Genomic DNA, 24901 nt, shown 5'->3' on the forward strand with positions numbered 1-24901 from the left:
TTTATTCAAATTAAGACTTCAGAACTGACTTTAATTTAAAGAGTCATTTATAATTAACACTGATCAAACTACAAACTAAACATGCACACTATTCTCTGTATTATTTACTTTGCACATTTTAAATAAAGCAGATAAAACAATCAGAAGCAGAACTGTCTCTGTGATCCATGAGTATCCACATTTTACACAGTTACATTATCTTCATTAATGTTTTCATAGATTGCAAAGTTTGCATCAGTCTCTCTTTCATCCATTTCCTGATTACTGTTGGCTGAACTTTTCCTGGTGTCGTGCTGATGGTGAATAATGGAGACACTTTGGTACAGGTCATTAGTTGGATGATGAAGGTTTGTGTAGAGCTCGTCTGGGTCATCATGGTTCTAGAAAAAAAAAATAAAAAATTTAAATATGTTTTGTTTTTACTGTCTGACTAAATTATGTTGGCTGAAACTCTCTTCCTCTATTTTATATGACATGACTCTTGATAACGTGTTCTCATTCTACATAATGACACTTCCTACTTTTTGTCTGATACAAATTTAAAAGTTAGTCTTTAGCATCTACTTCACACATCCAAAACTTCCTGTTTGGCTTCTAACTACTTGTAGTAACAAGTACATCTTGCATTGGAATTCAAATTAAAAGTAAAAAGTGTCATTTTGTAAAACTGTGGGACGAGGTCATGTGAAAATACAAAGGAATAAATGTATGTCTGATTACAAACATTAAAGAAGCTGTTTTCTGAGTTTGGTATAGAACTAAATAAAACATTACTCACCGCAGAGCTGGAAGAGTCACATCCAGATGTTCCAGTTGTTGCTGACCTTGAACACTTTCTTTAAATACAAAACGATAACAGCGTTACTGCAACTCAAACACACTGTTTGTACACTTAAATATACAACAACTAACTAAATAATAATGTTCACTTACAGATGACTTCTTGTGCTGTGGATACATTTCAGAACTCCAGTTATAGTGACGTTAGTGAAACACCAAATATACACATATAAACATGGGACGACTAAAAGCTTATCTTGATCTTGTTGAACAATATTTCTCAAGTATTTAGACCATGCATGTATATTATAATTAAATTATGACTGTGCATGCATTCCTGTGTATTATACAGAGTTTTGATTGTTGCTGCTGGTAAAGGTGAAGTGACTTACAACTATTTTCCTACTGTGGAGACATCATTTAGAAAAAGTAAATTTTGTCTTATATATAGTGAGGTCCAACAGTTTCTTCTTCAACTTAAGAGTATCCACCACACTCATAGCAGTTTCTCACCCGTGACTTAGTCGTCTGTGGACGAATCCCAGGATCACTCCAGACATAGTCATGATAAGTGTTACACCAATCAAAAGAGGAATGACTGAAGGACCACTGACTGTAGGACCACTGGAGATAGTGGGGTCTTCTTCCTCTAAAACATTGTAAACAAGCAAGAAAATACTATTTATGCTACTGGTTTAAAAATATACTAATATAAGCTTGACACAGCACAACATAACATTATAATGGTGAAATATGGTAAAACCAAGACTTGTATTTGTATAAATACTATAAACATAATCCAATAAATATTTTAATAACTCAATGTAATTGAGGACAAAGATTAAGTATGAAAATAATACTCAGAGTACATTTACCTTCCACAGTGACGTTGAGATGGAAAATAAATGTTGCATCAAGTTGTGAACACTCACAGGTGAAGTTCCCACTGTCCTCTGCTGTTAAATTGATCAGGTGGAGAAATACAGTCTGATTCTCTGACATTAGTCTGAACTTGGAGCCACATTCATGTTCAAAGCCCTTTCCATAGTAATAAATCAGACGACACTGTTCTCCTCTGCTCCTCTCTGTGCTGATCCTACATACAATCAGTGTGATCATGTTCATTGTTCCATTGGAGCAAAGTTCAGTGACATCTGGTTTACTGCCAAGAGTTTTCACAAGAGTCACTGCAAACAATCAATAATCAAAATCAAATTATCAGAAACACAGACAGGAAGTTAAATGTTATGTACACATAATGTCTGTTAGATCATAATTTTTGTAAGATCATGAAAACTAGTTCCTGTACAGTACCTTCACTATCAGAACACACAGTTAGTGGGAGAAGCAGAACAAAACACAGAGTCCATCCATCCATACTGGACAACAAGCAGCTGCTGCTGGTCGAGTACAATGTACTTTACTGAGGGGAGGAATTCAAACTGTCAGAGGTTTGAACTGGAGTGAAGTCTTCTATAAAGGAAGTGCTTCTACACGACCACTTCCACTTTCACACTAAGACACTCTAAAAGTAAACTGTGAGAAACTGCATGATTACAGAAACATATTAAAACTGGAAATATTTAAATGACTTTATAACAACTTTAACTTTAGTTTTATACTTAATCCTCGTGTTTTGAATAGTTACATAATTTATGAGATTAATAATTTTCAGAAACATGCTGTAGTTTTATGTGCATGTAAAAAAGAAGTCAGGTCATCAAACATCAGCTCTACAATCAGATGTTCTGATCATATTTGGAGCTGGATCCACTGAGAGTCCAACCTGTAGTAAAGACCGTCTACTTTGGTCTCACAGGTTCATGACAGTCAAACACGTAACATGCTGATGACGTGTTTTCTTTTATAGTTGTCACATATTTAGAGACCTGAGTTTAAGCTGTAATTAGAGAACAGTTATTTTTGAAGCTGGTTGTGTTGCTGTGCTTCATCTGTTTCATAAAGGAACTGATCACATTTAGACAGTTGTGAGTGACAAAACATCACTAAATATAAGTGAAATAACTTCAAATTAAGACTTCAGAACTGACTTTAATTTAAAGAGTAATTTATAATTAATACTGATCAAATTACAAACTAAACATAAAAATTATTCTCAGTATTAATTACTTTGCACATTTTAAATGAAGCAGATAAAACTGTCTCTGTGATCCATGAGTATCCACATTTACACGGTTACATTATCTTCATTAATGTTTTCATACATTTCACAGTTCGGATCAGTTTCTCTTTCATCCATTTCCTGATTACTGTGTGCTGAACTTGTCCTGGTGTTGTTCTGATGGTGAATAGAGGAGACACTGTGGTACAGGGCCTTAGTTGGATGATGAAGGTTTGTGTAGAGCTTTTCTGTGTCATTGTGGTTCTCCACCTGATCAATAAAAAACAACTTCATTTGTGTCTGACTAAAGTCAGTCAGTCATTTTGTAAAACTGTGGGACAAGGTCGTGAAAATAAAAAGGAATAAATTTATGTTTGATTAAAACAGCTGTTTTCTAAGTTTGGTATAAAACTAAATAAAACATTACTCACCACAGACTCTTTCACAGAGCTGGAAGAGTCACATCCAGATGTTCCAGATGTTGCTGACCTTGAAAATTTTCTTTGAATACAAAAAGATAACAGCATTACTGCAACTCAAACACACTGTTTGAAAACCAAAATACAACAGCTAACTCACCTATGATTTCTTGTTCTGTGGATACATTTTAGCAAAAATAAAATTAAAGTAAGAGTAAATAACAACAGCTGCAATTGGCATTTCCATTGTGATGCTGGAGTCTTCCTCCTAAAATATTAAATAGAAGTGACACATCTGTCAGTGTTTGCTATATATCTAAAAAAAAAAAAATAAATGTCTTGCTTAGAGAAATAGAAACAGCAGCGAAGACACGCTAAACATTATATGAAAAAATACTTTATGTCACTACAACATCTTATTTAGGAGTAAAGTAGTAAATACATTGTTTACCTTCCAATAAATAAATCAATCAATCAATCAATCAATCACTCAACCAACCAACCAAAGAGATCCACAGTCAGTAACTTTACTTTAGTACTTGCTTTATTTCTGCATTTAGTAAAATTTCAAGCGCATTAGTTTAGCAGAGAGTGTAATTCTTCTCTGTGCAGAAGTAAATGTTACGATGTCAATATTTAGTAAATCATATTATCAACAACATTGCACACAGAAACTTTATTATGAAAGGATAATAATTATTTTAACTATCAGTGTACAAAAAGTCAAGATCACCCACACATTAGATCATTAAAATAATAGATCAGTCTCTCTTCAGTCTAGTTCCCGATTATATGAGTTTTATGTACATGTGACTATATCTCACTGTAGTGCAACATTTTTGGCTGGTGTAGGGGTCATCTTGGTCCTACAAAAAGGAAAACCTTGTATAGACAGCGCAAATCAGAAGCATAAAACATTCAAATTGGTAAAAAATATATTTTAGAACTAATATATCTCAGACTCCTAATTGTCATAATAATACCACTGATCACTGAATTAATGCAAAAACTCACACATCTGGAATCTACTGCTTAAGTTAATATGTGTTCTAAAACATTTGTAGCTATATCAACATTACAGCATTTCAGACTCTCACCTGTGACTTTTAGTCCAGTTGAACTGTTGTCTGGCAACTCAAACCTCAAACTCTCAGAGGTTTGAGCTGATGTGAAGCCTTCTATAAAGGAAGTGCTTCTACACAACCACTTCCACAAGACACAAAGGTAAAACTGTAAGAAACTGCATTAGTACAGAACATTTTAAGACTGGAAATATTTTAATGACTTTAAGACTTTAGAATCTTGAGGAGTATGATAAGAATTGTCACTTTTACTCTTTGGTAAAGAAAACATGTGTGATCTTATCTCTACGTTAAGTTACTACAGTATACCATCATTTATCAACATCAGCCGGCTAAAAGAACTGAATAACTTTGCTCATCTAACATAAGTAGTTAACTTTCACAGTGCAAGAGGATCCACATTTTATGAAGTTACTTTATCTCCATTAATGTTTTCATAGATTGCAAAGTTTGCATCAGTCTCTCTTTCATCCATTTCCTGATTACTGTTGGCTGAACTTGTCCTGGTGTCGTGCTGATGGTGAATAGAGGAGACACTTTGGTACAGGTCATTCGTTGGCTGCTTAGGGCAGGTAAACGGGTCATCTTGTTGCTACAAACACACATAAAACAACTAAATGTACTGTGTTTTTTATGTCTGGCTAAATTATGTAGTAGATCAATGCATGTCTGACTACACACATTAAAGTAGCTGTTTTCTGCATTTGGAATAGAACTAAATAAAACATTACTCACCACAGAGCTGAGAGAGTCGCATCTAGATGTTCTAGATGTTGCTGAGCTTGAACACGTTCTTTAAAAACAAAGAGATAATAATAGAGTTAGTGCCACTAAAAATGCAAACTATTACAATTATAATGCTTTCTCACCTATGACTTTTTATCCAGTGAATATATCCCAGAATAACTGCAGTTTTAACAATGACTATCGTTACAGCAATCCAAACACTTGCAAGTTGCATTTCTGTTTTGCTGCTGGACTCCTCCTCAACTAAAATATTGAAATAAAGAGCACATCTGTCAAAATACATCTGCCCTGGTGTAAATACAATCACACAATATGTCATAATTTATTTTAAAGATTGTATGTGGATAATGTAATGCTCTACGCCATCCCATCTATAAGTAAAATAGATAGGATAAAATAAACCAAAATCAATTTAAATATTTATGCTGTGTATAAGACATTTGCTGTTGTATAAGTGTGGATTTGATGATTCCAGTTGCATTTATAAAATTAACAATACAGTGAAAAATTATCTTAAACTGTAAGAGACGTGAATTAAGTGTGGCACACAAGCACAAAAGTAAATCATTTACCTTCCACAGTGACATTGAGATGAAGAATATATGTTCCATCAAGTTGTGAACACTCACAGGTGAAGTTCCCACTGTCCTCTGCTGTTAAATTGATCAGGTGGAGAAATACAGTCTGATTCTCTGACATTAGTCTGAACTTGGAGCCACATCCATGTTCAAAGTCCTTTCCATAGTAATAGATCAGACGACACTGTTCTCCTCTGCTCCTCTCTGTGCTGATCTTACATATAATCAGTGTGATGATGTTCATCGTTTCATTAGTGCAAAGTTCAGTGACATCTGGTTTACTGCCAAGAGTTTTCACAAGAGTCACTGCAATCAAACAATCAACCACAGAGATCCAACAGTAAATTAAAGCTTGTGAGTTTAGTTTTCATCTTTCAACACAGAAAAATCATTACAGATACACTGTACAGTACCTTCACTTCACAAAACACAGTGTTAGTGGCAGAAGCAGAACAAAACACAGAGTCCATTCACCCATACTAGACAACAAGCAGCTGCTGCTGGTAGAATACACTGTACTTTACTGAGGACAGACACAATCCTCTGAACTGTTATTTGTCTCAAAGTGAACCCCTTAAAAAGGAAGTGGTTCTACAGGACCACATGTGCTTTCAGATTCACTCTAAAAAACAGTAAGAAGGTAAATGAATTCAAGCTGAGAACTGTCTCAAGTAGCAATACCTAAATTGGGATTATTAATTTTTAAAAGCCTCCAAAAGGCCTATGTAGATATTTTCTTTGTCATCTTGGTTCTAAAAATATATTTAGATGCAGAATATGTGTTCCATCGTGATATAGTTATATATGGATTTCCTGTTATATTCTACCTTTGCCAATACTCATTACCTCCACTAGGTGTCCTTATTGTCCTCCACTACACTGCCATTTTGCATCTCATCCTATTAATTCAGCCATAATATGCTGCCTGTTCTCCCAGCTCTAAACTATCACTAAAAATGACAACTAACTGACTAATATTATTCCCAACAGCTGACTGACATGGTCATGGTTTGGTCAAACTAAACAGAAAACAGAAAAAACTGTTAATGGTGAAGGACATTTTAAAGTTGGACCTTTGAACTGATGCTACATGTTCATTTAATGATGAGGAAGAAAACACTGATACAATAGATTGATTCTCTCATGCATTTATATGTTGTTAAATATCTAAATATCATATACACAAATTAGCACCACCCGGCAAGAAGACTAAAGATATTACTGAAAAACACCTGTATGAGACATGCAATGTCACGTCACTGCATCTAAATATATTTTTAGAACCAAGATGACAAAGAAAATATCTACACAGGCCTTTTGGAGGCTTTTGAAAATTAATAATCCCAATTTAGGTCTTGCCACTTAAGACACTACTCAGCTTGAATTCATTTACATTCTTACTGTTTTTAGAGTGAATCTGAAATCACATGTGGTCCTGTAGAACCACTTTCTTTTTGAGGGGGTTCACTTTGAGACAAATAACAGTCTCAGAGGATTGTGTCCATCTTATCTTAGTTCAATCATTCAGGTCTACATCCCCTCCCGTCCACTGCGCTCAACCAGTGAACGTCGTCTGGTGGTACCAGCACCACACAGTCGACATGAAGGAAAACTGTTCAGCTCAGTGATCCCACTATGGTGGAATGAGCTGCAGAACTCTGCACGCTCAGCCACCTCACTTGCAATTTTTAAAAAACAGCTGAAAACAGAACTCTTCCGCATCTTCCTTTGCACTTAAAAAAAAAACAAAACATTTTTCTGATCATCCTCTTTCATACTCACATCTCTTGAGACAGAAAAACTTTTTTTGATTGCACTTTGCTTTGATGTTTTTTCTCCTTGACTTAGATTTTGTTTGCTTGCTTTGTTCCCCACTTGTAAGTCACTTTGGATAAACGCTGAATCTGCTAAATGACTAAATGAAAATGTAATGGTGATCTAGAATGTTTTTGGTTAAAGGATGTGACAAAATAAAATGAAAAGCTATTAATCATTATTAAGAACACAGTATGCAGTATGAAGTCATTTTTTAATATATTTTTTATATCTATAAAAATACAGCATGTATAAAACAAGCATTACTTCTGACCACTACTGCAGTGAGTGTAACTTCTTTTCTATGCGGAAGTAATGAATCTCAATATTTAGTAAATCATATTATTAACAATATTACACACAAAACCTGAATATTTTCACATAGGTCAGTCCCTCTTCAATCTAGTTCCTGATTATTTGCGTTTTATATACATGTGACTATATGTCACTGTAGTGGAGGTTGTTTGGTAGAGAAGGCTTGTGTAGGGGTCATTTGGTTCATCTTGGTCCTACAAAAAAGAAAAACCTTAATGAACTGTGTTTTTATTGTCTCTTATTTAAATATACAAAACAACACCACTCACCACAAAGCTGCAAGTTTTACAGTCAGAGGTTCCAGATGCAGCTGATCGCACACAGTTTCTTTAGATAAGAAGCAAAATCAACATTAAAGAAACACCAAATATAAACATATGTACATGATAAGACTAAAAGCTTATTTCAATCGTATGGAAAATGGTTCAAGAACACTAATAACTCAGTTAATATATGTTGTAAAAACGTATAGTTATATCAACATTACAGTATTTCAGATTCTCACCTGTGACTTTTAGTCCAGCTGATTAATCCCACAGTGACTCCAGTCATAATGACGACTGTTGTTACGACCATTAAAATATTTAGAGTTTGCATTTCTGTTGGTCTGCCGGTGTCTTCATCCTCTAAAGCAGAGAAAATTAAAGGGTCATTTGTAATTTCTCAGATATTTGCTAAACTCAAAAACATTATGATCTTCTACCTACTGTATTATTCATATTATATTGTTTAATATTACTGACAACTGCATATTAAATACATTTTCTCTCCAAAATACATTTATACTGTTACTTCCAAAGTAGACTTAAAATAAACAGCAACGTTTAAAAGCATTTACAGCATATTCTTTTATTTTGTAAATGAAACAAATCTTATTTCATATAATGTAGGCATGTTACCATTTAAATATACCATGTTGGTAATTGTCCAATATATAAATAACCTAAATTAAACCAAAATATGGCAAAAAATTCCATAAAGTATCATTTACCATAAATAATTTCACATATGATAAACATCGTTCTGTTCTAAAGCATATTCTATTACTGAGAATACCTGCAAATTAATGTATTAATGTATCGTAAATATAAAATATAATTTCGAATATTTTTTTCTGCACTACGCTTGATTTATCTTACAGTGTTCACATCCCAGGGTGATCTGCTGTAACACAAAAGTTATCATTTAATCAGTCACTTACCTTCCACAGTGATATTCAGATGGAAAGTATATGTTCCATCAAATCTAGTACACTGACAGGTGTAGTTTCCACTGTCCTCAGCTGTTAATTTGATCAGGTGGAGAAATACTATCTGATTCTCTGAAAGAAGTTTGAACCTGGAGCCACATTTGTGTTCAAAGCCTTTTCCGTACTGATACAGCAGTTGACACTCTTCTCCGCTGCTCCTCTTTAAGATCTTACATACAATCAGTGTGATTTTATTGTTTTCATTGTTTTCATCTGTTCCATTGCTACAAAGTGGAGTGATAAGTTGTTCTCCAGGTGTCTTCACAACAGTTGCTGCAATCAATCAAACATTAAACTAACTAAGTAACTTAATCAACATTAAAACCTTAATCTGAAATATGGTTACTGAATGAATTTTGGTAAATTGCAGAAACAAATAACACATGCACAAAGGAAATAACATTAAGGAAAATGTGAATCTACTAAACTCTTTAAAGCAAAGACGGAAATAGCAAAAACTTTCGTAAGTTAATAATAAAAAAAAAAAAAATTTATAGTACCTTCTCTGTTGATGCAAAAAGTCAACGGCAGCAGCAGAATAAACCACATTTTCCATCTACTCATAGAGGTCAAAACCTTTACTGCCGTCTAAAATACACTTTACTGTAATGAGGACCACAGAGTCACATCGTTGCATCGTTCTTTAGCTACCTAAACCTCAAAGTCTAAGCTGTCAGAGGTTTGAGTTAGAGTGAGTTCTACAAAGGAAGTGCAACAGCTTCTGCTTTAATGTCAACAAGCGTGAGTATATACTAGTATGTCCCCACACCAATTTATATCTTAATTTATAACAAAACCTTCTGTATATAACAAACCTCCACTTTGTCCACTTGATTGGAAAAATAACAGTAGAAAAAGTAAATAACAGCCCAGTCAGAGGTCCTAATAGTACATGGTCACAGCTCAATGTTTATCTGGAGGGATGAGAAACTGATGTGCTACAGTGCTTTGGCCAATATTTGCAGATCTTACCGTTCCATTTATTCACTCCAGCAGCAACAATTAGCAAGAACAAGGCTGATCTGTTGATCATTTAAAAGAATTTTACATGGATCAGTCTCTCTTCAATCTAGTTCCTGATTATTTAACATTGTCATTATTATTGTTTGGTAGAGAAGGCTTGTGTAGGTGTCATCTGGGTAAAAAAAAAAGGTAATATTCAGTTCTACTGGTTCACGCTGGAGTAACATCTACACAGTCAGTTAAAAAAAAAATGTTGTTTGAATCACATTTTGTAACATCGCACACTGTATATTATTAAAACCTTTTGTACACTACCTTACCCTGTCAAAATACAATCATGGGGGAATATGCACAGCAAGCCACCATTTTTTGGTCCATATCAGAGAGGAGTTGAACAAGAACTGAGAATACTAATACTAAATGGTCTGCACTTATATAGCGCTTTTCTACCTAGTTGGTACTCAAAGCGCTTTGCACTGCTTCTCATTTACCCATTCACACACACAAGCACACACCGATGGCAGAGCTGCTATGCAGCTGACCTGACTCAGCTGGGAACCTACTGTAAATCGAACCACCAATCCTGTGATTGGCAGTCAACTGCTCTACCTATTGAGCCACAGCCGCCCCCTAATACTAGTATGCTGTGGTGAAGGTAGGAAGGCAAACACAAATACGCAGTTAGCCAGTTTGTGTATAAGACCTTATAAGTCTATGAGTTGACAATGAAGCCTGTTAAAGGGAAGTACAAGACTCTGCCACAGCTATATACTTTCAATTCAGGTGTGAATTTGTCACTGTGGTTTGACTGACAGCATCAATTGGGACTGGAGCGTGAAAGAATGTGACAAAATAAAATGAAAAGCTATTAATCATTATTAAGAGCCCACTATGCAGGTTTTAACAAGTAAGTTTTTATAAATACAGCATGTATAAAACAAGCATTACTTCTGACCAGAAAGTACTGCAGAGAGTGTACTTTGTTTTCTATGCAGTAATGAATCGCAATATTTAGTAAATCACATCATTAACAGCATTACACACAGAACCTGAATATTTTTACATAGGTCAGTCCCTCTTCAATCTAGTTTCTGACTATTTGTGTTTTATATACATGTGACTACAGTCACTGTAGTGGAGGTTGTTTGGTAGAGAAGGCTTGTGTAGGGGTCATTTGGTTCATCTTGGTCCTACAAAAAAGAAAAACCTTAATGAACTGTGTTTTTATGGTCTCTTATTTAAATATACTCAAAAAATACAAACAACACAAATACATCTCAGACTCAGCTCCTCTATGTAACTGTCACAATAATAATACCAGGCAGAATGATCACTGAATTAATGCAAAAACAAATTACTCTGCTAAATATTCTGCTTAAAATATTTTAGCTATTTCTATATTCAACAGTGATCATTAAAATAGCTCCTCTAAGTTCACAGGTACAAAACAACACCACTCACCCCAAAGGTGTGTGTTTTACAGTCAGCAGGTCAAGATGCAGCTGATCTCACACAGTTTCTTTACATAAGAAGCAAAATTATTATGTGTTATAAAAACCTGTGTAGCTATATCAACATTACGCTAGTTCACACTCTCACCTATGATTTTAGTCCAGTTGATTAATCCCACAGTGACTCCAGTCATAATGACGACCATAGTTACAACCATTAAAATATTTTGAGTTTGCATTTCTGTTGGTCTCCTGGTGTTTTCATCCTCTAAAGCAGAGAAAATTAAAGGGTCAAGTTTATTTACTCAGATATTTACTTAACTCAAAAACATTATGATCTTATGATTAAGATTATTAAATTATGATCAGGTGTGAATTTCTCATTGTGGTTTGACTGAAAGCATCAATTGGGACTTGAGCGACAAAAAATATAAGCTATATGATATCAACATTTTTCCCATATTAAACATGTATGGCATGAGTAGGATGTAGTATGTAGTATGTTTGTAATCTTGTTAATACTTTATTTAGAATATGTACCAGTGTGAATACGTTCATTAAAAGATCAAGGACTTACTGTTAATTTAATTGAAGTATCCCTCCTAATCATTTTGTTGATAACTCTCAGAAAAATAAAAGTGTTTAGTGTTAAGACTCTTTAAAAGTGAAGAAAGGTGCAGATGGCAATAAGTGTAGCGTCATGGAGGCAGCAAAAAAAAAAAAAGCCAAGGTGGCTAGATGTGGGTGAGGAAAGGAAGTTTGTACAAGAAGCTCAAATACTAGACACTCGGTCAAGGTGAAGATCGAAGACCTGACACAACTATCAAGCTCTACTTATGTTAAAGAACACTGGAGAGAAAATGCTACTATCTGAATACACATAGTAGTTTAGAGTGTTATATTTAAAAAACGAAAAATGTTTAACTACTGCAGCTTTGTATTTGACAAACTGGATACGTAACATCAGAATAAGAGACAATGCAGTTTTACAATTCATTTATTAGAGGATATCTTTATATTGTGTAGGATGTACTGTCCATAATTATTGATGCTATTTTTTAAAACATTCCTCTTATCAAACATTATATTTCTATAAAACAAACAACTTAGGTTTTAGAATGACATACACTTCCTGAAATATCTCTACAGATGAAAGAGTCAGCAAACAAAAAATCCTGTTTCGCTTGTTATTAAATGAAAAAAGCATCAGATTGAAGCAGATACTTTTTAATAAAAACTGCACAGAGGCTCCTCTAAAGTTGTGTCATCCCAGCCGTTGAATAAAGCTCATTTTCTCTCTGTACAAAGGTGTCGTACGGCTCAAAGTCTTGGGGTTCCTGCAAAAGAACACATTTACTTTAATTTAGTGAACTGGACAGACCAGAGGTCAGTCAGTCATTTACTTCATGTACAGTACCGTGTTCGAATGTCTGGCCGGTGGTTCTAGTTGTCCTCTGGTGAGTAAACAAAAAAATTTTTTTTTTTCTTTAATCTGCAATATGTTGCAACATTTAGTGTAGCCATTACACTTTACTTAATATTATAATATCTTACCTATGGGAAAACTTTTGATGGATATATCGCAGGATCACTCCAGTTACGATTATGAATATAGTTACACAGGATACAGAGGTTATTATAGGATTGAAGGACTTTTCTGCAGAACTGCTGGTGTCTTCATCCTCTAACAGTGTCAAGAAAAAAAACATCCCGTCAGAAAAGTAGCAGTGCTGTACATGAGCTTACTCCACTATCCACAGAATCATATCATTTTTTTTATAATATTCAGTATTATCATATGTACAAGTGCTGCCATTTGTTTTACACCTGAATGTTTCAGGTTAATTACATTTTTATTATAAAAGATTAAAACTAACTAGAAAAACACACTATTAATAAAGGTAAAATAAATGATCTATTTACCTTCCACAGTGATATTCAGATGGAGAGTATATGTTCCATCAAATTTAGTACACTGACAGGTGTAGTTTCCACTATCCTCAGTTGTTAATTTGATCAGGTGGAGAAATACAGTCTGATTCTTTGAAAGAAGTTTGAACCTGGAGCCACATTTGTGTTCAAAGCCTTTTCCGTACTGATACAGCAGTTGACACTCTTCTCCGCTGCTCCTCTTGAAGATCTTACATACAATCAGTGTGATGGTATTGTTTGCCTCCGCTTTTTGGCCTGTTCCGTCGCTACATATTGGAGTGATAAATTGTTCTCTAGTTGTCTTCAAATGAGTTGCTGCAATATATCAATCAGTCAATCAATCACCGTGAATTTTGGTGTATTGCACACAAAGTAAATTACAAAACATTAATCTACTAAACTCTTCAAGGCAAAGACAGAAAGACCAAAAACTTAAAGTCTTATCAAGTTAATAATAAAAAGGTTTTTTTCTAGTACCTTCTCTGTTGATGCAAAAAGTCAATGGCAGCAGCAGAACAAACCACATTTTCCATCTACTCGGTCAAATCCTTTACTGCAGTGTACAATACACTTTACTGTAATGTGGACCACAGAGTCACCTCGTTTCATCGTTCTTTAGCTACCTAAACCTCAAATTCTCAGCTGTCAGACGTATAAGTAAGAGTGAGGTCTTCTAAAAAGGAAGTGCCACAGCTTCTGCTTTCATGTCAACAAGAGTGAGTATATACTAGTTTGTACCCACACCAATTTATACCTTAAAATATAACAGCTACTTTATATAACAACCTCTACAATTTACACTTGAAAAAAAAGTAAATAACAGCCCAGTCACAGGTCACTGCCATATTTTGGACTTGATTGACAAAATAATTGCGACATAAAAAATGTTTCATGGCAAAGAATTATATATTGGACATGTTCATGCTACTTGTACCAAGCGATGAATAAAGTCAATCATTGGCCATCACTGTTGGGTGTACCTGTTAAATAAATAATCAAGCAGCCAAATATCACTGAACCACTCAATTTGCATTACCATGTTTTAACTTTTCATAGATTTAAATGGTGTGACCAATTTCTCTTCCATCCAGTTTCTCTTTCTATCACGTCTATGCTGCACTGAGGAGACATCCTGATAGAAATCACTTGCTGGCTGCTGACGACTTGCTATACATTTATATGTATATGGCTATTTATATTGTTGTCCCTTGATTAGAATACAGCTAGTGTGCTTAGTAAATATGTTTACAGTGATAAAAAAAAAATGCCAAGTTGGTCCTTCTACAGCCTGAAGAAGCTTTACCAGCAATATTTTTGTGAAAGGAGAGAAGCCAAAAAAACACTTTTTGTATTTCTAAGTAAAAAAAAAGAGAGAGAAATAAATAGTTGACATCGTTAATAAAAGAACAAAGCAAATGGTGCTTAAGACTTTTGCACAGTACTGTCTATATATATGACAGACATGTATATATATATATATATATATATATATATATATATATATATATATATAGACACATACATGCACAGAAGTCTGAAGCTGGAGCCAGATTTGTGTTCAAAGTCTTTTGAGTAGTGAAACAACAGTTGACACTCTTCTCCGCTGCTCCTCTTGAAGATCTTACATACAATTAGTGTGATGAAATTGTTTTCATCATTTCGATCTGTTCCGTCGCTACTAAATGGAGTGATACATTTTTCTCCAGGTGTTTTCACAATAGCTGCTGCAATCAATCAAACATTAAAACTTTAATCTGAACTACGATCATTGAGTGAAGGAGCAAAAACTTTCATAAGTTGATAATAAAGTTTTTTTTCTAGTACCCTCTTTGTTGAAGCAAAAAGTCAACGGCAGCAGCAGAACTAACCACATTTTCCATCTACTCATTTACTGCAGTGTACAATACACTTTACTATAAAGAGGACCACAGAGTCTCGTTGCATCGTTCTTTAGCTACCTAAACCTCAAATTCTCAGCTTTCAGAGGTTTGAGTTAGAGTGAGGTGAGTGCAAAAGCTACTGCTTTCATGTCAACAAAAATATGTTCCATCAATGTGTGAACACTGACAGGTGTAGTTTCCACTGTCCTCAGCTGTTAGTTTGATCAGGTGGAGAAATACTGTCTGATTCTCTGAAACAAGTTTGAACCTGGAGCCACATTTGTGTTCAAAGTCTTTTCCGTACTGATACAGAAGTTGACACTCTTCTTATCTGCTCCTCTTTGTGATGATCCTACAGTACATACAATCAGTGTGATGGTATTGTTTTCATCTTTTAGATCGGTTCCGTTGCTACAAAGTGGAATGATAAATTGTTCTCCAGTTGTCTTACTGTTCAGCACTGTAGAAGAAATTTAATTTTGTGATTGTTTAATGTTTTGTGCTGACTCAGCTGAACTCTAAAACATGTGTTTCTTTATCTATGCAACTGAGTGTTCAGAAAACTCAGGATGCTCAGTGAACCCAGATAAGTGTTTACAGCATCACTTAAGAACAATACCTCATTGTCTAGTTAAGATGATGTGTTGATCTTTTCTTGATGAGGTCTGAGTAAGCGTAAAATGAGTAAATCTGATTGGTAGACAGTCTGTTTATGCCTTCAAGCACACATAGAAAAAGAAGCATGTGGACATAAAGATTCAGAGTTGTCATGTACCACACATTATGTGTACAGCTCTCCCCGGGTGACGAATAAAACGACAGAGACAAGCAGAATTTTCTCTCATCATTCCTTTTTTGGATGAGGATCAGCATGAAATTCAAAATTTCCTCCACAGCACAAGCAGCAGCACAACAGGAACAAGGCTGATCTGTCGTTTAAAAGTGATCATACAGTAGAAAATACACATGAACAAAATGGTTCTTACAACAAAAACACATTATTTGTTTAATTTACTTTAAAAATTTAGTATTTTGTTTTAAAAAAACAACTGTCATGTTTTGAAATAACATCTGACTTTGAATGATTGACAAAATAATTGTGACATAAAAAGTGTTTCATGGTAAAGAGTTACATATTGGACATGTTCAGGCTAAATTTACCAAGCGATGAGTAATGTTATTCAATGGCCATCAGTGTTGGGTGTATATGCTAAATAAAGCAACCAGTTATAAAGTATCACTGAACCGTTTAATTTGCACCACACTGTCTTAACTTTTGATTTAGATGTTTTCCTACAGTACATATAACTAGTGTGATCAATTTTTCTTCCATCCATTTCTTTTTTGTCACGATTGTTGGGTGAGTTTGTCTTTCTATCAGGAAGCCTCCTGATAGAAAGACTTGAGGTAACATCCTGGGAGAAATCACTTGCTGGCTGCTGAAGACTTGCGTACTGGTCATCTAGTTTATCTTTGTCCTTTTAAATATGAACATTACTCATAAAGCACACTTTAGATTATTCATTTTCACAAACATCTTATGCTGTAGTTATTGTATATTTGTATATAAAACAGTGTTACAGTTAAATACCATTATTTAATGAAACACATGTATCCTATCTAGGAAATAAATTATATTTATTTATTATATATTTATTATTATTATTATTATTATTATTATTATTATTATTATTATTATTATTATTGTAGTTATAAACTTACGTTATCTCCATTACAGTTTTCATAGATTGCCAAGTTTGGATCAGTCTCTCTTTCATCCATTTCCTGATTACTGTTGGCTGAACCTGATAGTTGTCAGCAGAGGCGACAATGTGGTACAGGTCATTCGTTGGCTGCTTAGGGCAGGTTAACGGGTCATCTCAGTGCTACAGACACACACAAAACAACTAAATGTACTGTGTTCTTTATGCCTGCCTAAATTATTTAGTATTTTAACTGAAGTTCCCAAAGTCCTGTGTTTTTTAACTGATCAGGTGAAGAAATAAAGTCTGATTCTCTGACATTAGTCTGAACTTGAAGCCACATTTCATGTTTAAAATCCTTTCTATAATGATACAGCAGACGACACTGTTCTCCTCTGCTCCTCTCTGTGCTAATCCTACATATAATGTAGGATCAGCACAGATGTATAATGTAAGTGTGAAATCCTTATCTATCCATCCATACTGGACAACAAGCAGCTGCTGCTGGTAGAGTACAATGTACTTTACTAAGGACAGACACAGAGCTCCGAACTGTTATTTGGTTCATAATAACCTCAAAGTGAACTCTTCTTAAAGGAAGTGGTTCTGACTGACATGGCCATGGTTTGGTCAAACTAAACAGAAACAGAAAATGTTGGATCCTATAACTGATGCTACATGAGTTGAGAAAGAAAACACTGACAACAGATTAATTGTCTCATGAGGTTATATGTTGCTAAATATTTTGTAATTTAAACTATTTTCATGTGACTATTTACCTATTTTTCAAGTTTGATCACTTACAAAAAAACAAGAATCATGGAGAGAAGACTCACATTCTTCTTTTTTTAAGGACTTTATTTGAACTTTGAACTGAGTCAACGGCTGCTTTTAAGAACAAATTAGCACCACCCAGCAAGAAGAGAAAAGATATTACAGAACAAACCTGTATGAGACATGTAATGACGATCTAGCAGGTTTTTGGTGAAAGGATGTGACAAAATAAAATGAAAATCTATTAATCATTATTAAGAGCACAGTTTTTAACAAGTCATTTTTATAGATACAGCATTTATAAAACAGGCATTACTTTTGACTAAAAACTGTATTCACTCAGAATCCTTTTTTCCTGCTGATGGAAATGAATCTCAATCTTTAGTAAATCCTATCATTAACAACATTGTACACAGAATCTTTATTATGAAGGAAAGGAATTCTTTTAACTACCAGTAACCAAAAAGTCAAGATCATTCACATATTACATCATTAAAAAAATCATCAGTGGTTTGAATATGTTCACATGGATCAGTCTGTCTTCAATCTAGTTCCTAATTATTTGAGTTTTATATACATGTGACAATATTTCACTATGGTGTAGGTTGTTTGGTAGAGAAGGCTTGTGTAGGGTCATCTTGGTCCTACAACAAAAGAAAAACCTTAATGAGCTGTGTTTTTACTTTCCTGATTCAAATAAATTCACACTCCACTTTAAATAGGAGTTTGTTCAGGCAGCACAAATCAGAAGCACTTGTACAATTTGTACAAAACATATTTGACAATGAATACAGCTCAGACTCAGCTCCTCTATGTAACTGTCACAACAATAATACCAGGTAGAATGATCACTAAATTAAAGCAAAAACTCACATCTGTAATCTAATTATTCTGTTTAAAATAGTTAAGCTATTTCTATGCCTGGCAATGATCATTTAACTCGCTCCTTTAAGTTCACAGGTACAGAACAATATCACTTACCACAAAGCTGAAAGTTTTACATTCAGATGTTCCAGATGCCGCTAATCTCACACAGCCTCTTTAGATAAGAAGCAAAATTAACATTAGTGAAACACCAAATATACACATATGTACATGGTAAGGCGAAAAGCTTATTTCTATCTTATGAAAAATGGACAACAACAATAACTACCATTAATTTGTGTTATAAAAACACGTGTAGCTATATCAACATTACAGTCTTTTAGACTCTCACCTATGACTTTTAGTCCAGCTGATTAAACCCGCAGTGATTCCGGTGATAATGATTACTATACTCACAACAATCTAATTATTTGGAATTAGCATTTCTGTTGGACTGCTGGTGTCTTTATCTTCTAAAGCAGAGAAAATTTTAAAAAAGTCAGTATCATTTGTCTCAGTAAGTCAGTATAATTGCTCAGACACATTATGATCTTGTTCTATGTTCTTGTTCCTATTGTTCATATTATAATGTATAATTTACTGACAACTGCATATTAAATACATTTTTCTTTCAAAGCACACTTACACTGTTACTTGTAACAGTGTAAGTGTGCTGTTGTTAAACAACAAGGTTTCAAAGCATATATAGCACATTTTTTACTTTGTAAATGAAACCTATACTGATCTAATTTCATATAATGTAGGCATGTTACCGTCAAAATATGTTGGTAATTGTCCAGTGTTACTAACTTAAATTAAACCAAAGCATGGCAAAAGAAATTCATAAGTACAATTCAGCGAAAAAGATTTCACAGATAATAAACATGATTCTGTTACCTGGAACACCTGAAAATTAAATGTATCATAATTAATTTAATTAACCAACCACAGAGATCCACAGTCAGTAACTTGACTTTGGCACTTGCTGTATTTCTACATTTAGTAAATATTAAAGCTCATTAGTTTAGTTTTCATCTTTCAACACAGGAAAATCATTACAGATACACTGTACAGTACCTTCACTGTCAAAACACAGTGTTAGTGGCAGAAGCAGAACAAAACAGAGTCAATCCATCCATACTGGACAACAAGCAGCTGCTGCTGGTAGAGTACAATGTAATGTACAGTCCTCTGAACTGTTATTTGGTTCATAATAACCTCACAGTGGACTCTTCTGGATTTCCTGTTATACTTTACCTCTGCTAATCCCCATTACCTCCACTAGGTGTCCTCACTGTAAAAAGAAAAAACTGAAAAGGTGCATGGATTCAAGCTGAGAACTTTCTTAAGTAGCAAGAATTTCTTTAATCTAGTTCCTGATTATTTGAGATTTAATATTGTTATGAGTGTTTGGTAGAGAAGGCTTGTGTAGGTGCCACCCGAGTCATCCTGGTCCAACAAAAGAAAACCTTAATGAACTGTTTTTATTGTAATTGTCATGTAAACTCCTCACATCCTTGTCATCCTGATACCTTCCACAGTGATGTTGAGATGGAGAATATTTCCTCCTTCAAAATGTAAACTCTCTCATGTGTAGTTCTCACAGTCACCTGTTGTTAAACTGGTCAGGTGGAGAAATACAGTCTAATTCTCAAATTTAGGTCTGAACTTGGAGCTAGATCCATGTTTAAAGCCCTTTCCATACTGATAGAGCAGAAGACACTGTTCTCCCCTGCTCCTCTCTGTGCTGATCTTACATTTACATTTTACAGTTATTTGGCAGACGCTTTTACCCAAAGCGACTTACAAGTGAGTTACAAAGCAAGCAAATATCTAAGCCAAGTAGACGAACGTTAAGGTAAAATGCTTTCACAAGAGCTGTTTCAGTTTGTCAAGTGTCCTTCTTGGCTGATCAAAAATTAGACGTGCTGCTACATTTTGGATCATCTGGACATCTGGAGGGGCTTGATGGTGCACACTGGTAACCCCATCAGTAAGACATTGCAGTAGTCAACCAAAGCTATTACCAGAGCCTGGTCAATGAGTTGTGTGGTGTAGTCCAAAAGGTAGAGCCTGATCTTTGTGATGCTGAAAAGGGCAAATCTGCATGTGCTTAAGACAGAGGAGGTGTGGTCAGCAAAGCTCAGTTGATCATCAATGATCACCCCCAGGTTTCTGTCAGACTTAGAAGGAACAATAACTGTGGACCGTATGCTGATCTCATGTTTTATTGAAGGTCTGGCTGGGAAGAGAAGAACTTCTGTCTTGGATAGGTTGAGTTAAAGATGCCACTCTCTCATCCAGGCAGTGATGTCAGCGAAGCATGCAGAGAGAAGTAGTGAGACAGCGAAGTCATCCAGTGGAAATGACAGAAAGAGCTGTGTGTCGTCAGCACAGTAATGATAGGAAAAGTCATGCGACTAGATGATGGTACCTGAAATGTAGTATAGATGAAAAAGAGTAGAGGACCATGAACTGAGCCCTGCACCACACAAGTGGAGAGGCAGTGAGAGTTAAAAAGCCTTATAGGTGAATCCAGACAAGTAGGACTTAAGCCAGGCACAGTAATGCCCAAATCAGAAAGTCTAGGAAGGAGGATCTAGTGGTTGACTATGTCAAAGGTTGCAATAAGTGTCACCATAGTATTGATACCCTTGTTACATTCTGTTCCATTGGTGCATACTGGGTGGACAAATTCACAAATTTCACAGTGCAATGAATCAGTTAAAACATACTATGTCACTGAGTTAGATCTTGATAAACTGATACATTTGGCCAACAGCAGGACCAATAACATTTTTCAATGCACAAGAAAACGCCTTCTTTCAATAAAATTAACACAATTTCTCTATGGTACCTTTTCTGTTTATGCAAAAAGTTAGCAGAAGAAGCAGAATTAACCACGCAGCAGTACCCATAGTAATAAAGAAAATAAATAAATAAATCGGGCAACCCACTCTCCCTGGCTCCTCGCTGTACTGTGGTAATATTCAGTGTTCTACTGGTGCACGCTGGTGTAACATCTACACAGTCAGTTAAAAAAATGTTTGGGAGAGTCACATTTTGCAACTTCACACACTGTATGTGATTAAAACCTTTCGTACACTAAGTTCACCCGTCAAAACACAAACGTGGGAAGATGCACAGCAAGCCACCGTTTCTTTTGATCAATATCAGAGAGGAGTTGAACAAGAGCTGAGAATACAAATACTTGTATGCTGTGGTGAAGGTAGGAGGGCAAACACAAAGGCGTAGTCTGTTACCTAAACCTCAAACAACCTACAAGCCCTTGTAAGAGTTGACACTGAAGCCTGTTAAAGGGCAGTACAAGACTCGGCCATGGCTAGCTACTTTCAATTCAGGTGTGAATTTTTCATTGTGGTTTGACTGAAACCATCAATTTGGACTGGAGTGTGGAAAAATATTAGAACTAGCTATATAATATAAACCTGCATTTCCTTTAAAGGTTTTTGGCAAGAATTTAAGGAACCAGATCACTTTTTTTGTTTTACCACATTAAGCTTTTTACTTAAGCTGATTTTGCAGTAATGTTGACAGTGAATTATGTCCAATAAGGTTTTATCTTCACTTTAAAACCACTGGTCTGAATATTCCCTTTATATAATCATAAACTACGCATATAGATTGTGTTCCTTCACTGAAAGTGGACAGTAAAGACAAAGAGAAATAAGAAAGAGAGATAGGAACTGACACCAAGGACTTGGTTTAAGGGCAAATATAAAAACCAGTGAGTTATTGAATCATGGCATGTAATTAAGCAATCAACTAATCTTGCCAATGTCTCAGTTGGGATCGAGTCATTAGTGGTTGAAGGTCTAATCTAGGACACTTAAGTCCTACTTAAGTTAATAAAAGATCATGTGGTATCAGCTTGCAATACCTACATTTTATTTTTATGGGAGAGTTTGAAATATTTTTAATAATGGAAAGTGAATACATTTTAAAAAGTTAAATACTTAGAATACATACCAGTGTGCACGAATTCATAAAATGATCAAGTATTAACTGTTAGTTTTAGAGAGAGGTGGAGATGGCAATAAGTACAGCGTCATGGAGGCAGAAGAAAAAGCCAACATGACATTTAAAGGCCTGAAACACCTATCAAGCCCTGCTATCAAGAGCACTGGAGCATCATTACTACTATCTGAATACACATAGTAATTTAGAGTGAACAGTGTGATGTTTAAGAAAAGAAAAACAAAACCTTCATTTCAAAATGTTATTATTGATGCTCTTTCACTTACCGAACATTAAATTACTATAAAACAAATAACCTAGGTTTTAGAATTACATACACTTCCTGAAATATCTCTACAGATGAAAGAGTCAGGAAAGCAAAATAGTGTCACATCCTGACAAAAAGCTCTGTTATGCTTGCTATTAAATAAAAAAAAAAGCATCACATGGAAGCAGATACTGTTTCATAAAAGCTGCACAGAGGCTCCTCTAAAGTTGTGTCATCCCAGCCATTGAATAAAGCTCATTTTCTCTCTGTACAAAGGTGTCGTATGGCTCAGAGTCTTGTGGTTCCTGCAAATGAACATATTTACTTTAATTCAGTGAACTGGACAGACCAGAGGTCAGTCAGTCATTTACTTCATGTACAGTACCGTGGTTGAATGTCTGGACGGTGGTTCTAGTTGTCCTCTGGTGAGTAAACAAAGAAAAATTATTCATTGCCAATTGTTTCTTCATATGTTACAAAATCTGATGCACGTTTTACTTAACATTAATTTACTTCATATTAATATCTTATAATATCTTACCTATGGGAAAACCTTTGATGGATATATCGCAGGATCGCTCCAGTTATGATTATGAATATAGTTACACAGGATACAGAGGTTATTATATGATTATGGGACAATTCTGCAGAACCGCTGGTGTCTTCATCCTCTAACAGTGTCAAGGAAAAAAACATCCTGTCAGTAAAGTAGATGTGCTGTACATGAACATTAAAAGATTACTCCGTTGTCCACAAAATCATGTACTTTTTGCATATAATAGTATTATCATATATATTATAAAATCAGGTTGATTTCTTGAGTAAGTGCACACATACCAACATTTACATCATTACCAGCCACTGAAAAACTATTAAAACTAAAGGTGAAATAAAATATTTACCTTCCACAGTGATATTCAGATGGAAAGTATATGTTCCATCAAATTTAGTACACTGACAGGTGTAGTTCCCACTGTCCTCAGCTGTTAATTTGATCAGGTGGAGAAATACAGTCTGATTCTTTGAAAGAAGTTTGAACCTGGAGCCACATTTGTGTTCAAAGCCTTTTCCGTACTGATACAGCAGTTGACACTCTTCTCCGCTGCTGCTCTTGAAGATCTTACATACAATCAGTGTGATTTTATTGTTTTCATCGTTTTCATCTGTTCCGTTGCTACAAAGTGGAGTGATAAGTTGTTCTCCAGGTGTCTTCACAACAGTTGCTGTAATCAATCATTAAAACCTTAATCTGAAATACGATTACAGAGTGAATTTTGGTGAATTGCAGAAACAAATAACACAAACACAAAGTAAATAACATTAAGAAAAACATGAATCTACTAAACTCTTTAAAGCAAAGACAGAAAGACCAAAAACTTTAATAAGTTAATAATAAAAAGGTTTTCTGTAGTACCTTCTCTGTTGATGCAAAAAGTCAACGGCAGCAGCAGAACAAACCACATTTTCCATCTACTCATAGAGGTCAAAACCTTTACTGCAGTGTACAATACACTTTACTGTAGCGAGGACCACAGAGTCACCTCGTTGCATCGTTCTTTAGCTACCTAAACCTCAAATACTCAGCTGTCAGAGGGTTGAGTTAGAGTGAGTTCTACAAAGGAAGTGCAACAGCTTCTGCTTTCATGTCAACAAAAAGAGTGAGTACATACTAGTATGTACCCACAGCAGTTTATACCTTAATTTATAACAACTACTGTATATAACAACCTCCATTGTGTCCACTTGATTGGAGAAATACAAGACAAGTAAATAAAAGCCCAGTAACAGGTCCTAATTGTACCAATCACGACTCAATGTTTATCTGGAGGGATGAGAAACTGATATGCTACTGTGCTTTGCCAATATTTGCAGGTCTTACTGTTCCATTTATTTACTCCAGCAGTACAGCAAGAACGAGGCTGATCTGTTGGTCATTTAAAAGTCATTCTACAGTAGAAAATACACATGAACACAAGCATGG

General features: G+C 34.9%; 3 protein-coding genes across 3 annotated transcripts; all 3 read right to left on the reverse strand.

Annotated features, from left to right (window-relative positions):
• Window positions 1-74: 74 nt before the first annotated feature.
• LOC113164664 lies at window positions 75-21551 on the reverse strand. Its single transcript, XM_026364057.2, has 10 exons — window positions 19752-21551; window positions 5723-6034; window positions 5273-5393; window positions 5139-5196; window positions 4819-4995; window positions 2095-2281; window positions 1656-1967; window positions 1294-1429; window positions 779-836; window positions 75-380 (listed from the first exon to the last, which is right to left on the reverse strand). The coding sequence occupies exons 6-10, from the start codon at window positions 2156-2158 to the stop codon at window positions 183-185; spliced, it is 768 nt and encodes a 255-aa protein (XP_026219842.2). The 5' UTR covers window positions 2159-2281; window positions 4819-4995; window positions 5139-5196; window positions 5273-5393; window positions 5723-6034; window positions 19752-21551; the 3' UTR covers window positions 75-182.
• LOC113164667 lies at window positions 12582-14047 on the reverse strand. The gene is made up of 5 exons (XM_026364061.2): window positions 13931-14047; window positions 13445-13768; window positions 13076-13205; window positions 12939-12975; window positions 12582-12858 (listed from the first exon to the last, which is right to left on the reverse strand). The coding sequence occupies exons 1-5, from the start codon at window positions 13977-13979 to the stop codon at window positions 12775-12777; spliced, it is 624 nt and encodes a 207-aa protein (XP_026219846.1). The 5' UTR covers window positions 13980-14047; the 3' UTR covers window positions 12582-12774.
• Window positions 21552-21642: 91 nt separating the features above from the next.
• Window positions 21643-24505, reverse strand: LOC113164666. The gene is made up of 5 exons (XM_026364060.1): window positions 24335-24505; window positions 23823-24143; window positions 23462-23591; window positions 23306-23342; window positions 21643-23225 (listed from the first exon to the last, which is right to left on the reverse strand). The coding sequence occupies exons 1-5, from the start codon at window positions 24396-24398 to the stop codon at window positions 23142-23144; spliced, it is 636 nt and encodes a 211-aa protein (XP_026219845.1). The 5' UTR covers window positions 24399-24505; the 3' UTR covers window positions 21643-23141.
• Between the last annotated feature and the right edge of the window lie 396 nt (window positions 24506-24901).

This window comes from Anabas testudineus, chromosome 2, assembly GCF_900324465.2.
Source record: "Anabas testudineus chromosome 2, fAnaTes1.2, whole genome shotgun sequence".
Taxonomy (NCBI): Eukaryota; Metazoa; Chordata; class Actinopteri; order Anabantiformes; family Anabantidae; genus Anabas; species Anabas testudineus.